Source organism: Halichondria panicea, chromosome 12 (genome assembly GCF_963675165.1).
Source record: "Halichondria panicea chromosome 12, odHalPani1.1, whole genome shotgun sequence".
Classification (NCBI taxonomy): Eukaryota; Metazoa; Porifera; class Demospongiae; order Suberitida; family Halichondriidae; genus Halichondria; species Halichondria panicea.
In genome coordinates, this window is record NC_087388.1 from 5949949 (window position 1) to 5965528 (window position 15580).

The following is a 15580-nucleotide window of genomic DNA, read 5'->3' on the forward strand; positions in this document are numbered from 1 at the left end:
AGATAGTTGCTACACTATACAGCAACATACTAAATGCCCACCTGGGCTGATTTAATAACAAAAAACGACATTCATTAGCTAAACATGCACAAACACAACTCCCTCATATAGCCGCTATGAGTATTATTCTCAGACCTAGTCTACAATGCCAACAGCTAGTATTTCAGGGAGTTATAGCAGCACAATCAATGTGTGTACATACAGGTACTCACACATCTCTGTATGCTGGCTGAGTTACCTGCATGGAGGCTTGAGTGGTACAAAAGTTGTTTGATTGGACAGATAAATGTTAGGACAGGAGGGTTGTGTATGGTATTATAAGAGCTATAGTTACTTAATGAGATCATGAATAATTTTGGTCCAATAGTCAGGTTATCACACTACTTCAGGCCCTCTGCTATAAGATTGGGAGTGGGGCTCATTCTCATGCACAAAGCTTAGTATTAATTGTTCACTTTCTGACAAGCATCATGTCTGGGTCAGCAGAGTACAAAGCATTCAAGGACTGTCACAGCAACCTTGTTACTTGCATCACACAGTCTCCTAAAGATGTCAGCGATCATTTACTCCCTTTTGAGATCCTAGCACCAAACAATCTGCCTTGATCGCACTGTTCTTGATTTCATCTCTGTAATGCATCACATCATTGAGTTTTGTACAACAGCCTTCGTAAAACTATGGAGTCCAATCAGATTGTTCGATTTCTGTACACACTTTTTGAATACAGTATAGACTCGCTATTCTGGCTCTCTAAAGTATGGCCACCTCGATATACCTGCCATTTGGTTTGGCACGGATTGCTATAGCTCCTAATTTTATGCAGTTGCTAGGATATGCCCATGCAGTGGTATCACTGTGATAATTCCCTCTGATATTTCTCCAGACATAATTATTTGGTAAGCAATAAAGACAGCATTGCTGTTTATACGAATAAAGATCAAATAGTTTGATACCATCAGGCATGCATGTACAGCACAAATAACTCCATATTGAAATAACAATAGAACATAAAATGAGTGGGCATATATTTGTAGAGTGGGATGTCATTTTCAAATTCAATGGACATCAAAGGAAGGCGAATATTTTCTGCCATATATATGTAAACTACTTTGTTGCTTTGAAAACGTATATATAGAAACCAGCATAGAAACCCTTGCTGCATATAGACCTATATTACAATTGGTAAACGATACAGTATATATTGCGTATGTATTTTGTGGGTATTAATGTTTGCGGTTCGCTGATTAAGCATGCAGCGTGAACATTATGCCCACAGATTTAATATCGCATGCATGCTGCAGAAAGGCTGCTATTCTGCGAAAATCTTTCTAACAGTTAATCTGCGAAAGTTTATATATACCCGAAATATACCCGCTATATACGGTATGTAATTGTCATGAGCCCCCGGCTGCGCCAAGGCTCGCAGTTGACTTAAACAGAACACGATCCAAGTAAATAGGAGTCTTCTATAACTTTAACATGAGAACAGAACTGAACATAACTCCTTCTCTAGCTATTTTATACAGACACATGCACCAAAGATCTAGATTGTTCTACAACACCCACAAAGTTCTAGAATACTGAACCTCTGGAAGGTTCTTAACACATAAAGTTCTGGTCCTTTACCACGGAATGTTCTAGTTCTTAATTAAACCAGTCACGGAATGTTCTAGTTCACCACATTCCTCTCCCCTTCTCCTGCGACATTCATGTCGGGGTGAGAAATAGGCAATCGGGAGAGGGCGTCTGCGTTTTGGTTGTCTTTGCCCTTCCGATAGCGGACAGAAAAGTTGAATGGTTGCAAGGCCAGGCTCCATCGGATGAGACGATTGTTGTTCTCTTTCATTCGCTCCATCCATTCCAGGGAGTGATGGTCCGTCTGGATTACAAAGGGTCGTCCTAGGAGGTAGACTCGGAAAGCTTCAACAGCGAGTTTAATTGCCAGGCACTCCTTCTCCACGGTCGAGTAGTGTTCTTCTCGGTTAAGGATTTTTCGACTAAAATATCCTACTGGGTGTTCAGCGCCATCCCCATCAGTTTGGCTGAGGACTGCCCCTACACCTCGCTGGGATGCATCGGTTTGGAGGACAAAGGCTCTCGAAAAGTCTGGATTGTGCAATATCGGCTGTGACAACATCTGCTTCTTCAGGGTCTGGAATGCTGTCTCACAAGCTGGTGTCCATATTACTGTTGAGGGTAAATTCTTTCGGGTGAGGTCGGACAGGGGGGCGGCAATGGAGGCGAAATCCGGGATAAACCTCCTGTAATATCCAGTTAATCCAAGGAAACAACGCACTTCTTTTTTCGTTTTTGGTCTTGGAAATTCCCTCATTGCCTCTAGTTTTGTTTCCTCTGGTTTCACCACTCCACTCCCAACGACATGGCCTAGGTATATACAGTGGGCCATCCCAAACTGACATTTGCTGAGCTTCATGGTTAGGCCGGCATCTTGGATCCGCTCCAGCACCTGACGTAAATGGTAGAGGTGGTCCTTCCAATTGGAGCTGTAGATTACAACATCATCTAGGTATGCTGCAGCATATTCTTCCAGTCCTTGCAGTACCCGGTCCATTAGCCTCTGGAAAGTTGCCGGTGCGCCTTGCAAGCCAAATGGCATAACATTGAAGTGATAAAGACCAAAAGGGGTTACAAATGCCGTCTTCGTCTGGGCTTTCTTGGTGAGGGGTACCTGCCAGTATCCTTTTGTCAGATCCAAAGTGGTGATGTACTTAGCTTGGCCTAGTCTGTCGATCATCTCGTCAATGCGGGGCATTGGGTATGCATCTGCCTCAGAAACTCCATTTAGACGTCGATAGTCAACGCAGAATCGCATAGTACCATCTTTCTTCTTCACCAATACAATAGGGGCTGACCATTCACTTGTCGAAGGCTCGATCACTCCATGTTCTAGCATTTCCGCAATTTCTTTCTTCACTGTCTCTCGATAGGCATGAGGTAAGCGGTAAGGAGGCAACCTGATTGGGCGTGCCGTTCCGGTTTCAATGTCGTGCTCAATGATTGCTGTCCGTCCTGGGGTGTCTCGCATAGCTTCTACGAATTCGTTGGTTAGCTGACGGAGGTCATACTGTTGGGTCTTTTCCAGTCGCTTGTCCATGACAATCTTCTTTGTGATACCGTCACTTTCTTTCCACAACGGGAGTTCATCCGTTAATTCTCCTCTCTCTTCCTCCGCCAAGAGGTTTGGGATCGTGGGGGTATTCCACTTTCGCAACATGTTGATGTGGAAGACTCTTCTCCGCTTCTTGTGATCGAACATGCCCACTTCATATGTCACCGGTGAAATCACTTTCTTCACGGGGTAGGGACCTTGCCACTTCGCTAGGAGTTTGTTGGTCGAGGAAGGTAGAAGGACTAGTACGTTGTCCTCTACCTGCAGCTTCCTCTCTCGTGCATTTCGATCATACCACTTCTTTTGGGTTGTTTGGGCCTTCTTCAGATTCTCACAAGCTAGCTCCGACATCTTGGCGAGTTTTTCTTGAATCGTCAGGACATAAGAAACGACACTCTCTGTAGATTTCTTGCTAGATTCCCACGTTTCTTTGAGCACATCAAGAGGTCCTCGCACCTGCCTTCCATACATTAGTTCGAAGGGAGAAAATCCGGTTGATGACTGGGGTACTTCACGGTAGGCAAACAGCAAATACGGAATTAGTTGGTCCCAGTCTTTTCCTTCTTCATTGGCGGTTTTGCGAAGCATGGACTTCAAGGTTTGATTGAAACGTTCTACTAATCCGTCCGTTTGAGGGTGGTAAGGGCTGGTCTTGATCGGCTGTATCTTCAACAAGCGGTAGAGCTCTGCTAGCAATCCAGATGTGAAATTAGCTCCTTGATCAGTCAGGATCTCTCGGGGTATGCCTACTCTTGAGAAAAACATTATCAGCTCCTTGGCTACGTGCTCAGCATCTATGGTTCGTAGGGGGACAGCTTCTGGGTACCTTGTACTATAGTCGCAAATCACCAGGATGTAGCGGTTTCCCGTGCGGCTACGAGGAAGAGGACCCACGATATCCATAGCAATACGTTCAAACGGCTCTCGAATGATGGGTAGGGGAATCATTGGTACACGCTGCTTTTTCCCCTTTGATGTCCTCTGACACTCTTCGCACGATTGGCATAGCTTCTTCACATCTTCGAATACTGTCGGCCAATAGAACCGCTGGAGAATCCGTTCTACGGTCTTTCGCTGCCCCATGTGGCCAGCCATTGGAATATGGTGAGCAAGGGACATCACTAGGCTACGGCACGACTCTGGTAGCACCAACTGCTGTATCGGGCTGCTGTCTTCGCCATGGGGTGAGATCCATTGACGGTAAATCAGTCCATTTTCTTCGTGAAAGACCATCTTGCTGGCTCCAGTAGCACCGTTCATTGCTTCTCGAATACCTTTAAGCGTGACATCTTCTTGCTGCATTCGTCGCAACTCAATGGGGGACAGGTCCAAGGGGTGTGTCTGCTTGTTTTGAGCCACTTCACGTCTCTGCTGCCTCTTCTCTCTCCTAGTTAGTTGCTGGTGTTTCTTTACTTCGAGAAAAAGATCTGGGTCCATCTCTGCGCCAATTGGCATCTCAGCAATTTGGTCATCGGTTACGTCCAAGTCCATTAGCATCTCGGCTTGTTGGTCATCAGGAGTGTTGGGAGTGTTTGGAACCATCTTGGCCACTTGGTCATCAGGCATCTCATCAGTGGATGTGTCGGACGTGGTAGTAGGCTGTTTGATTCCCTCCTGTTGTTGTATCTTCTCCAGTTCCACTCTTTCTTCTTCGTTTTTCTTGGCCTGGGCTCTGGTCATTACGGCAAGGGCTTCTTCAGTCCGAACTGTCCCTTCCTTATTCTGTAACATTTCGAGTAGGCCTGCCACATCTCGTCCGAGTAGCACTGGTACTGGGAGGGTCTTTGAAATTGCTGCTTCGATTTGGTGTCTTCCTTCTCCGAGGCCAATTTCTACCCTTACGAGTGGATATTCTCGAACGTCTCCGTGAGCACATCGGATGCGAACTCGTCCTAGTTGCTTCTTCTGTGGTAGCAGATCACTTCTCACCATCGAACGGGCACAACCGGTGTCAAGGACAATCTCGTCTACTGCTTTTCCCTCCACTGTGCCGGATCGTGTAATCTGGGGGTTGATTTTCTTCTCCAACTTGTCCTCATTCATGTACACCAATTCAGTTTCTTCTGTGAATAGATTTGACTTGCTAGGGCAATTTGCGGCAATATGTCCGGTCTCTTGGCAGTTGTAGCATTTGATTTTGTTCCATTCCATCTTTGTTTGGTTGGCCTCCCTCCGTCCTTTCTCTGTCCTTCGATCAGCCATAGCCTTCCTACAGTCTTTGGCAATATGGCCCTTTATCTTGCAGTAGTGGCACGTTTTGGTTGCTCCGCTCTCACTGCTGGGCCGACGAGTCTCTCGTGGCGGTAACTCCTTAGGATCAAGTTGACGGGAATGAACATAGCTGTCGGCCAGTCTTCCCGCTTCTTCTCCGGTAGTGGGCTTTCGGTCGCCCAACCAAATTCTCAGGTCTCTAGGCATCCCCTCCATCAGTTGCTCCACTACAATTTTCTCCTTGAGTGCTTCCATCGTGGTGCAGCCTGCTGTCCATTTCTCCAGGAGGTCTCTCAGTTTTGTTGCGAGCTCCAGGTACGCCTCCCCTTCGGCCTTCTTCGTAGTTCGGAAGCGTTTGCGGTACGTTTCTTCGCTAATATCATAGCGTTGCAGTATAGCTCTTTTCACGTCCTCATAGTTCTTAGCTTTCTCTACATCCATTGCAGCAAAGGCCTGCTGGGCTCTCCCCGTAAGTTGTGGCGCTAACTTATGGGCCCAGTGCTCTTCTTTCACTTCAAAGGCTGTCATCAGTCGCTCAAACGTAGTCAAGTATGCCTCAATGTCTTCGTTTTCCGTGAGTTTGGCTAGGTTCAAATGTCGTAGATCTTCCGCTCGTTTCGCCTTGATCTCCTCTCGACTCTGATTTAGGTCCATCCAGTTTCTCATCATCTCCACCTGACTTTGCATCATTTGCATTCTTTGTTCACTTTCTCTCTCTCTACGTTCCTGTTCTTCTGCTCGTTCTCGCTCTCGTTGTCTGTTCTCTTCTTCTCTTGCTCTGGCCCTTTCCGTTTCTGCCTCGTCACGGCTCCGGCGATCTTCCAGCAGCATCTGTAGAAGTTCAGTCACTCCAGTTCCTGTCTCTGCCATCGTTATTACAGCTTGGTCACTCTCCACGTCTTGTTCTGTTTCGTTCACCGATTCTCCTAGGTTGTAGATTACAGATCTACCATTCGCTTCTCAAATTTGTGGGTCTCGAAAAACCACTGTCTTCGACTATCCCACCGCTGCCACCAATTGTCATGAGCCCCCGGCTGCGCCAAGGCTCGCAGTTGACTTAAACAGAACACGATCCAAGTAAATAGGAGTCTTCTATAACTTTAACATGAGAACAGAACTGAACATAACTCCTTCTCTAGCTATTTTATACAGACACATGCACCAAAGATCTAGATTGTTCTACAACACCCACAAAGTTCTAGAATACTGAACCTCTGGAAGGTTCTTAACACATAAAGTTCTGGTCCTTTACCACGGAATGTTCTAGTTCTTAATTAAACCAGTCACGGAATGTTCTAGTTCACCACAGTAATATTGCATGGAACCATGCATGCATGTATGCTGCATAGCAAACTTCCCACAGGAACCATAAATACCTTAGAAAGAGTCCCTATATAAAGCAATCTTTTGCAGTTTTGGGTGGAGGTCTCAAAAGGTCAGTATATTGCAGTCTGGACAAGTGACCTTTTTGATATATGCAGCAAATGAGTTTCAAGGCAACAAAGTAGAAGTTACATAATTTCATGTACAACTAATAGCTACATAATAATATTATTATTGTAAAAATTAAACAAAAATGTATACAAATCACTGAAACTAATTATTGATGTTCGAACATACGTACAATGCACATGAAATAATTATTATGGCATGGGTATTGGCCAATCCTGTACTTTAAGGTAGGGTCATTGATTTTCCATAATTTAACATGAATAATTAGTTTCAGTGATTTGTATAACATTTAATGTGAATGTGGTGAGCAAATAGCTATATACGTTTGTGTAAAATGTATTTCTACATACCTACATGCAGATCAAGCTGACACTGGTTCTTCTCGCTGGTGTATGTCTTGTACAACAATTAGCCAATGGTGCCAAAGAACAGGAAAGCTTTCAATGTCTGGCTGAAAAAATATCAAACTGTAGTGAGGCGGCATTCAAGGAAAGCACATTAATTTATTGCTTATATCATGCTTATAATAATTATTTATAGTGTGGAAATCAAACATGCTCCGAAGAAACAGTTCATATTCAAAGTCTAATATCAAACTTTAACAAAACAATCGGGGAATGCAGGAATGTCTCATTAGTAAGTTAATTCATCGTATAGAATTTATACTGATCATGCATGCATGCATATATAGTCTCGTTCCCAGGCCGATTTGTCTCTAAAATAACGCTAGGGACAAATCTAGCTGGGGACGAAGCTAGCATGCATGCCTGCCATATATTAAATTGTTGAGTGTTCATATTATATATAGGAGACAAATGAAACTTCATTTATCAACTGCATGTGTACCAATGAACAAGACGGCCTTTCCTGTCTGGCTAAAAGGATACCAAGCACTGATAAAAAATTCAAGGATTGCAGGGCTCTCGGAATAGTATGTGAATTAGCTATAATTATTTTCGAATTATATTTTACTTATCGTGTATATATAATGCTTTATTGCAGCTAGATGGGCAAACACAATTCTGCGATAATGACACATGTCTAATGTATTTTTCATCAGCCTACACATACTGTGGCCTATGCAATCCATTTGAGTTAGGTATAAGCCCATGCATGCATGCATCATAAAATAATTTTCATTATATCAATTTGTACAGCATGCAATGAAACCGCAAACCTAATCAATTCGAGGTATACTAACTTGACATGCTTGTTTGAGGAAGCTGCTGGGGATGGCTTGGAAGAGTGCCAAAAAAAAAGATCAGTGAGTTACGAGCTATTTTTAAATATCAGTAACATACCTTCAATAGGATGAAGGCATCGAAGCATACTGTCTGGATGAGAGTTGCTATTTTGTTGAGGAAGCCTACAACAAGTGCGGGTTTGCTTGGCATGAGTGTAATCCTGTTCGAGAGAGTAAGTGGAAAATTAAATGAAACATATAATTAATTTCATACTATAATTTTAAACAGCTTGCAATAAGCATTTCAAATCTAGTTCTGTGCTGCATCAACAATGCAGCAGTGGAGGAAAACCAGTCACTACAATAACAGTTGTCATGATTCTGGTCATTTGCTCCGTGCTCATGATTTAAGGATATGCATGCCCAAACTTTGGAAGAACAGTTCAAAATTACTGTAACAATAATTATATCTTAGCATTGTGCATGCATCAAGAACTATAGTATAGACAATTAATTTTAGTTGTTGGCATACATATTTTAATTACATATTTGTACTTTGCTGAACGGGGAGCATTAATTTCATAGTTGAATGCCTATACAAGTTTCCAGGAAGTGCACCAAATCTCTATAATAGTTAGACACTGTTTAAGAAGTTTCTATGATTTAGAAGTCCAAAGGGCTGTTTGTAGTATCCCGAACGTAGTGCTTGGCTTGTGTGATCTGCATTCATCAGTGCATGCACTGCTATGGCCACCGCCAATTGTACACTATGGTAACCCCTTATTGCCTGGCCGTTATATACCAGTCAGGTGTTCACATCAATCAAGTTAACGCTGTATACTTTTTACTTTGTCTTGCTTGCCATGCAGGGAATGTTCTGAAGCCTGCTGAGGTAGTCATACTTTTATAGTTAATGTACTGCTACATATGTACCGTATAGGTATCCAAGCACTTATGGCATAAGATAGCGTGGGAGTCAGCACACGCAGGGGGTGGGGTTATTTATGTTATGTATTATGTATATTATAGATAAGCAAAACAGTTTAAACCACTTATAGGAGTATTAATCAGGATACTTAGACATAATTATTTTGTTGCTCACTGACTCACATTGTATAATAAAAGCAAATCGCTATAAGTTATACTTAAGTATAATTATGAGCTATATCCAATTGTACATTATTGGGGGTACCAAAACAAAGAAATTAGCAGTGCACTGTTTACAATTGTTAGGGGGAGTACAAGTAGGAGCAAGAGGAGATAGTCTCGGAGATACCAGAGCAACAACACACAGTTCATCGTTTTTCTGGTACACATCAGAGAGCGAATTTATAGTACAGGTGTTGATGTAGTGATGGATAACGGTGCACCTGCTCAATGATTTCTCCGCAATCGCAAGGATATTATATTGGTGAGAAATTCCAGAGATGCGTAGATTGATGGTATAGTAGGCACAATAGTGGTACAGATCACCAGACCAGCGTATAAATAGGAGTTTTTATCAACAATTATTTTTGTAGACAGCTCGTCTCGATTGAAGCAAAAGTCAAAGATAAAACCAGTTTGTATACCAGTTTTCTGATTCAGAAACTCGGTATATATTTCCAGGTCATCATATATCGCTATAGTAACTGGGCAATCACATGAGCTGGACACATTTGCTTGAGATGGGGTAATTGAATATGTTAGACTGGACCCATCCAAATAATAGCTTTCGTCAACGTGTTGTATGGTCCAGTCACATCCAAATTATTCACTAATGTATGGTCAACATCTAATTTTTGACAATCGTTGACCGTAAAGTCAATGAAAGCCCTTCGAGGAAGCCAGCTCCCTCCGAATATAGTAAGGAATCAAAGGTATGTTTGATAAATGAGTCAACGAAGATTGCTGACACTTTAGGCAGTTGATATATGCTGTTTAAATTGATGGGTAGGTCTGATGCAGGATTAATTAGAGTTGTGCCACCTGCTACGGTGACGTCTATTGTAGCTGTAGGAAATGTGCTCTCTGAATTAATTGTCCATGGGTATTCAGAAAAAGTAGTGGGCGGAGTTGATGTTGGCAATATAATTATATATGATGGGTGGAGGTGAAGTTGACGTATCAGAATGAGATAGCTCTAGTTTGAGAACAGGCAGTAAGACTGCTAAGACCACCACTGTTAGTACCACAATGACAACCAATAAGATTATTATCGTTAACAACCACGACCATTTACAACGCCTTGAATGCTGATGAAGAAAGTGAATTTTGCATTCACACGAAAATGTATAGCTCAGTCAATTGGCTGTCCTGCATGCACAGCCATGCACATGAGAGTAACTTACCATTGTCACCAGATATTGATTGTCAATGCTGGTGTGCATGCATGTCAGCTTGTTTTCATGATCTACGATAATAATAAAGTTAACTTATGTTTTTTGTATAGTTAACTTACTTGTAGTGATATCAAGCTGACTTCTCTGATCCACCTCACTGATGTTGGTCATTTCCATTATGCCGCTATCAGATCCTGAGATATAATTGCATGCAGGTATATATAATACATACATCCATGGACAAACCATTAATCGCCAGTGAAGATGAACTCAGTCTGTACTCTGTATTTCCGGTAGCTTTAGTAAAACGTCTTTCGACCACCTTAGCGAGATCATTGTGCCCAACACTAGAGCGTGAGAGAGCCTCAAACACGTCTGTCCAGCTTCTCTCACAACCTCTTAACCACTCTGATAGACCCTCAAGATAGCAGTTATCAGGATCTTCACGACATCTTATATTGATAGTTTCAAATAGTAGCATTGTTAACTTGCAGAGCTAACAACATCTGCTTCCATTTGGCTCTAGCTTGAAATGTTGCTTCATAGACTGCACTAAGATTATTGGTGATTATTTATATCTATAGCTACAAACTGATCCTTTGCATGTGAATAAATTAGCCTCGATCCCAGGCCGAGTTTTCGCTTTTATAACGGTTAGGCGAACAACTGGGCCTGGTACTAGTTGTCTGCGCATGCGTCAAATTTTCATTGTATATTTGTGGTCGGCAAAAATATTTAATAAATCAATAATAGAAATTTGTACACAGAAAATGCACAGAGTGAGTACACAAAAGATGCACATAGAGAGCTGCTTCACAAAGGCCTGGGGAGTTGCCAGTTGTGCTGCAGCACAATTACAGTGACCCAGGGCAACTCAGGATGATTGAATGCCTTCAAATTACGTTTCAAAAAGATTTAGCAGGCTGCTGGACTTCTCTGATTCTAGGCCCCAACTCATAACTCAGTTAAATTTTACTTGAGAAAACGTAGATTCTCTTGATGTCTCTGAGCTACCCAGCAACACTCGAATGAGCAGGTCATACTCCAGTCCTGTGAGTATAGGACAATATTAAAAGAAACCAAAGACGGTTAAACCCTTACCTCAAACTGTCCAGTCTCGTCCGTTAGTATAGCCAAGAGGAGCACTGTTGGGATAGCTGGATATTAGCCATTGCTCCTGTACAGAGAAGTAGACATTTTAAATACGTGTAGATCTATACATATTAAATTTCTCGTATTAAACAGGTTAGTGTCATTGTCGACGAGCTGATGATGGCAGCACCAAGTTCTCTAGCTCACACTCTTCACTTGATCCACCATATCAATGATGAAACTATACTCTACCTACATACCGGTAGATCTTGCCAAACATGAACAAAACTTGATAGCATAGCCATAGGGCCCACACAAAAATATCTGACCTTAACAAGCTTGACAAAGCTTTATACCTCTTCCCTTGTTGTTCAGTCTTCAGAATAAGCTTCAGAGAAGAGAGAAGCTTCAGCTAAGAGCCATTCCAATCGATTCCAATAATGATAAAACGGGAACTGACTTCTAGTACACGATAGTACACGAATATAAATGTCACGAAAGTGAACGAGAATATCCATTCGTCAGAATCTGACGAACGACTGACGCATGCGCAGACAACTAGTACCAGGCCCAGTTGTTCGCCTAACCGTTATAAAAGCGAAAACTCGGCCTGGGATCGAGGCTAGTGAATAAATGTGTTGCAATTGACCCAGTATAAACAGATCCCTAATTAAAGACACAACACAAGCCACACAACCATCATGCAAGCGGTGGGAGTTAGCTTCGATTACAGGCCACAAAGCATCACAGCTCCTCTCGTCTCTCTAATCCTGGTCCAATCTCACACATACCATAAGGAGGCTTTGGCCTCCTTATGAACAACTCAATGCCAAGAAAAAAGCAGTAAAAATACGCAAACAATCAGACTCACAAGCAGCGGCAGAGCTGGAAAGCAAGCTATCGAACAACATGAAGAGGGCAATGCAAGTTTCAACGGAGAAGGGAGCATCAAGTTGGCTCACCACCCTACCCATTGATGAACATGGGTTTGCCCTCCACAAAGGTGCATTTCGAGATGCCCTCTGTCTACGTTATGGCTGGCAATCTTCAAATCTACCATCACACTGCATCTGTGGTCACCAATTCACAGTCGAGCACTCACTAATATGCAGTCGTAGGATTCCCTTCAATCCGCCACAACGAACTGAGGGACATTACAGCGGGTTTCCTCACTGAGGTTTGCCACAACGTTGGAACTGAACCACCACTCCAACCTCTCTCAGGAGAACAACTCAGACTTAGAACGGCAAACAGAGAGGAAGGAGCCCGCCTAGATATTGCAGCAGATAATTTCTGGGGAAGAGATCGGAACCGCGCATTTTTTGACATAAGGGTGTTCAGCCCCTTCGCGCAGAGTCATCGACAAACCTCCCTCAGTCAATGCTACAAGAAGAACGAACTAGAGAAGAAAAGAGCTTACAATGAACGTATAAGAGAAGTGGAGCATGGATCCTTCTCCCCCCTTGTCTTCTCAACGTCAGGAGGAATGGGCCCAATTGCAAATGTAGTCTACAAAAGAATAGCCTCAATGACAGCTCAGAAACAAAACAAGACATACAGCAAGATAGTCCATTGGATCAGATGCAAACTGAGCTATTCTCTACTACGCTCAGCTACAATGTGCCTAAGAGGTGCAAGATCAAGCATTCACAATCCAATAACATCCATCGACACAATGGACCTGGCATGCCAAGAGGGCAGAGTGCCACTGAACTGAAGTGAAGCTGAACTAGCAGCAACTCTCAATAACAATAATTATTTACATGACTGTATATATGCATTGATAGCTAGTTGCTTATATAACTTTATAAAAAAAAAAAATTACAGGCCACCGGCGCTGCAGTCCGCGCGCGTAGCCTCGAATCCAGGCTGATTACGGCCTGGATTCGAGGCTAGCGCGACACACTCTTCATTATTTGGCACGCCCACTTTCTAAGGTCTCTGGCCCCCCCCCCCTTCTCTACTGCAGCACGAGCCCCACCCCCAAAAGTTAAATGTTTGTTTGTCTAAGTTGATCTAATACCACAATTTATGGCCCAATTGAAATTAGGTTATGAAGCTCTTGTGAGCTGTCATGAAAAGCTGGTCTCTGAAATTGCTCAAGACCCAAAGCAGATGGCTGTCTCATTATTCCAGCATCGCTTTATATTTGAAGATACGAAAGCTAAAATCAATGAGCTTGACAGAACCAGAAGAGATAAAGCTATATTGCTAGTGGATGACATTGAAAGCAAAGTCAAGTGTTATCCAGAGTTCTACGAAAAATTTCTGCTAATTCTCGGTAAAAATGAATTGCTGTATTGCGACCTTGTGAAGTCGCTCCGGGAGGAGTATGAAAAGATTGAAGCTGAGTCTAAATACGGTGATTTGAATGCCTACCATCACATGCCGGCATGTATACTATGCATCTACTTCATATAGCTATAGACTACAGTGTGTATAGCTACTACTGCATGAGCTCACTAGATTAGATTTTATGGATGCTATATAAAAACTTTATAATTATACATGCAATCACTAATCAACTTTAGCCCCAGTGTATATCACACATTTATGCAGGATACGAAAGCTATCCATTGAGCCTGCTACAACCATTACCTGGATTTGTCATGGCTGAGGGAACTGGTACAGGTATTTTCGCTATTATTATTATGATAAAAGTCATAAATACAGAACTCAGCATTATTTCTTGTAGGCCTTCCTGAGTTACCCTCCAGGGACGATGATGATGGAGATAAACTAATCAGAGCAGCTGCAACAAGTCGGCAAGGAGCCCCTACTTGTATGATGTACAGTATATCTGCTATTGATGACCCTGGTAATGATATAGATGAGGGAGGACCTGACCATAATACCGATGCAAGTTATTCAGACCCTCATCTGCATAGGTATGGTAATTCAGTGTAACTGATGATAATCCAGTATCTAATTAATCTCCAGCATTAACAGGGAGTTCAACATCCAAGTAAACGTGAAAATAAGAAGCCAAACAAAACCTCAACAAAAGCGTGAAATTACAAAGCCAAAAGAAAAGCTAACCCATAAAAACAAATGTTACAATTGTTTCTTAAGCTTATTTGTTGGATTCTTGTTCTTGTTTGTACTGGGCTTTTTAGGTTCACTATTGTACGATGGCTATTCACTCATTAATACTACAATTGTGGCACAAATTCACCGGCAATCTGTACCACTAATTGGAATACTCGACAATCCATCAACTTTTGATAGTCTTAGATTCTCAGAACCAACCAACGGAACAGACTTTGTCCCCATTAGCTTCTATACATTGAGGAATTGCTCTTCTTCAGCTTCGTTCATAGATGTTGATATCAATGAGATTGTGACTGCAAGCTTTGACTCTCTGACTGAAAAGAGCAAGGCTGTTACTAAGTTGTATCTGGCAAGTAATACTACACTTACTGTAGATATCACCACTGAAGTCCTCTCAAACTATTCAGTCGGTCATTGTAATGCATTTCTCCTCGTTTTTGATGATTTTAACAATTTCTTAAACTTCATTTCAAGCTCTTCTTTAGTCGAAAATTTCTATTACAAAGGATGTATTGAGAACAACAAATCACAAGCTATGATCATGACATTCGACAAACCATCATACTACTATATCGGTGTGTACACAGACATTCCGATTGAAGCTACTACTTTCTCTTTACACTTTCTCGGAACATATCTTCAATACAACATTTCAAACGAGAATGCTGGTTGCTCTATAGACTCTCGTGACGATTTAAGTTGTGAAATAAAATTATATCCGAATACCAACCAGCAAACCTGTATTGTTGGTTCTGTACCACCTAGTACTACATTACTTGGAATAAAAGTAACAGCTGTAGACTTTTACGCCGCTGTTAACTCAGACACCAGCATTAATTTTTATTTTTATCTTCCTCTAATATTCCTTACGATTGTTATTTGTATTGTGTTTTTTGTTTACTGCTATCCAAAGTTTAGGCTTTTGCACTAACTGTCCATTATCATGCACCCTATGTTAATTGGTTCTTAAATTGGTTCATGTTGAGAAAAATATACATTTGCATCTATAGTGAATTAAGTATTAGTTGCAGCTAATATAGCTACTATATATATACGGCTGTACTGTCACTAAGTTAAACGAAAATTAATTTCTCCTTCATGCATGTTGGGGTTGGAGGTGAGTCCACTGGACTAATGAAA

General features: G+C 42.1%; 2 protein-coding genes and 2 long non-coding RNA genes across 4 annotated transcripts; 2 read left to right on the plus strand and 2 right to left on the minus strand.

Moving 5' to 3' along the window:
- Positions 1-1448: 1448 nt before the first annotated feature.
- LOC135345378 (uncharacterized) lies at positions 1449-6643 on the minus strand. The gene has a single exon (XM_064542795.1). It carries the CDS (start codon positions 6209-6211, stop codon positions 1670-1672), a length of 4542 nt encoding a protein of 1513 aa, XP_064398865.1. The 5' UTR covers positions 6212-6643; the 3' UTR covers positions 1449-1669.
- A 1290-nt stretch (positions 6644-7933) lies between these two features.
- On the plus strand, positions 7934-8487 carry LOC135345401 (uncharacterized). The gene is made up of 3 exons (XR_010397735.1): positions 7934-8057; positions 8104-8209; positions 8266-8487. It is a non-coding gene; the product is annotated as an uncharacterized LOC135345401 (long non-coding RNA).
- A 2525-nt stretch (positions 8488-11012) lies between these two features.
- On the minus strand, positions 11013-12015 carry LOC135345398 (uncharacterized). The gene is made up of 2 exons (XR_010397732.1): positions 11399-12015; positions 11013-11347 (listed from the first exon to the last, which is right to left on the minus strand). It is a non-coding gene; the product is annotated as an uncharacterized LOC135345398 (long non-coding RNA).
- Positions 12016-13375: 1360 nt separating this feature from the next.
- LOC135345386 (uncharacterized) lies at positions 13376-15375 on the plus strand. Its single transcript, XM_064542813.1, has 4 exons — positions 13376-13751; positions 13949-14020; positions 14085-14277; positions 14330-15375. The coding sequence occupies exons 1-4, from the start codon at positions 13421-13423 to the stop codon at positions 15369-15371; spliced, it is 1638 nt and encodes a 545-aa protein (XP_064398883.1). The 5' UTR covers positions 13376-13420; the 3' UTR covers positions 15372-15375.
- The last annotated feature ends 205 nt before the right edge of the window (positions 15376-15580 follow it).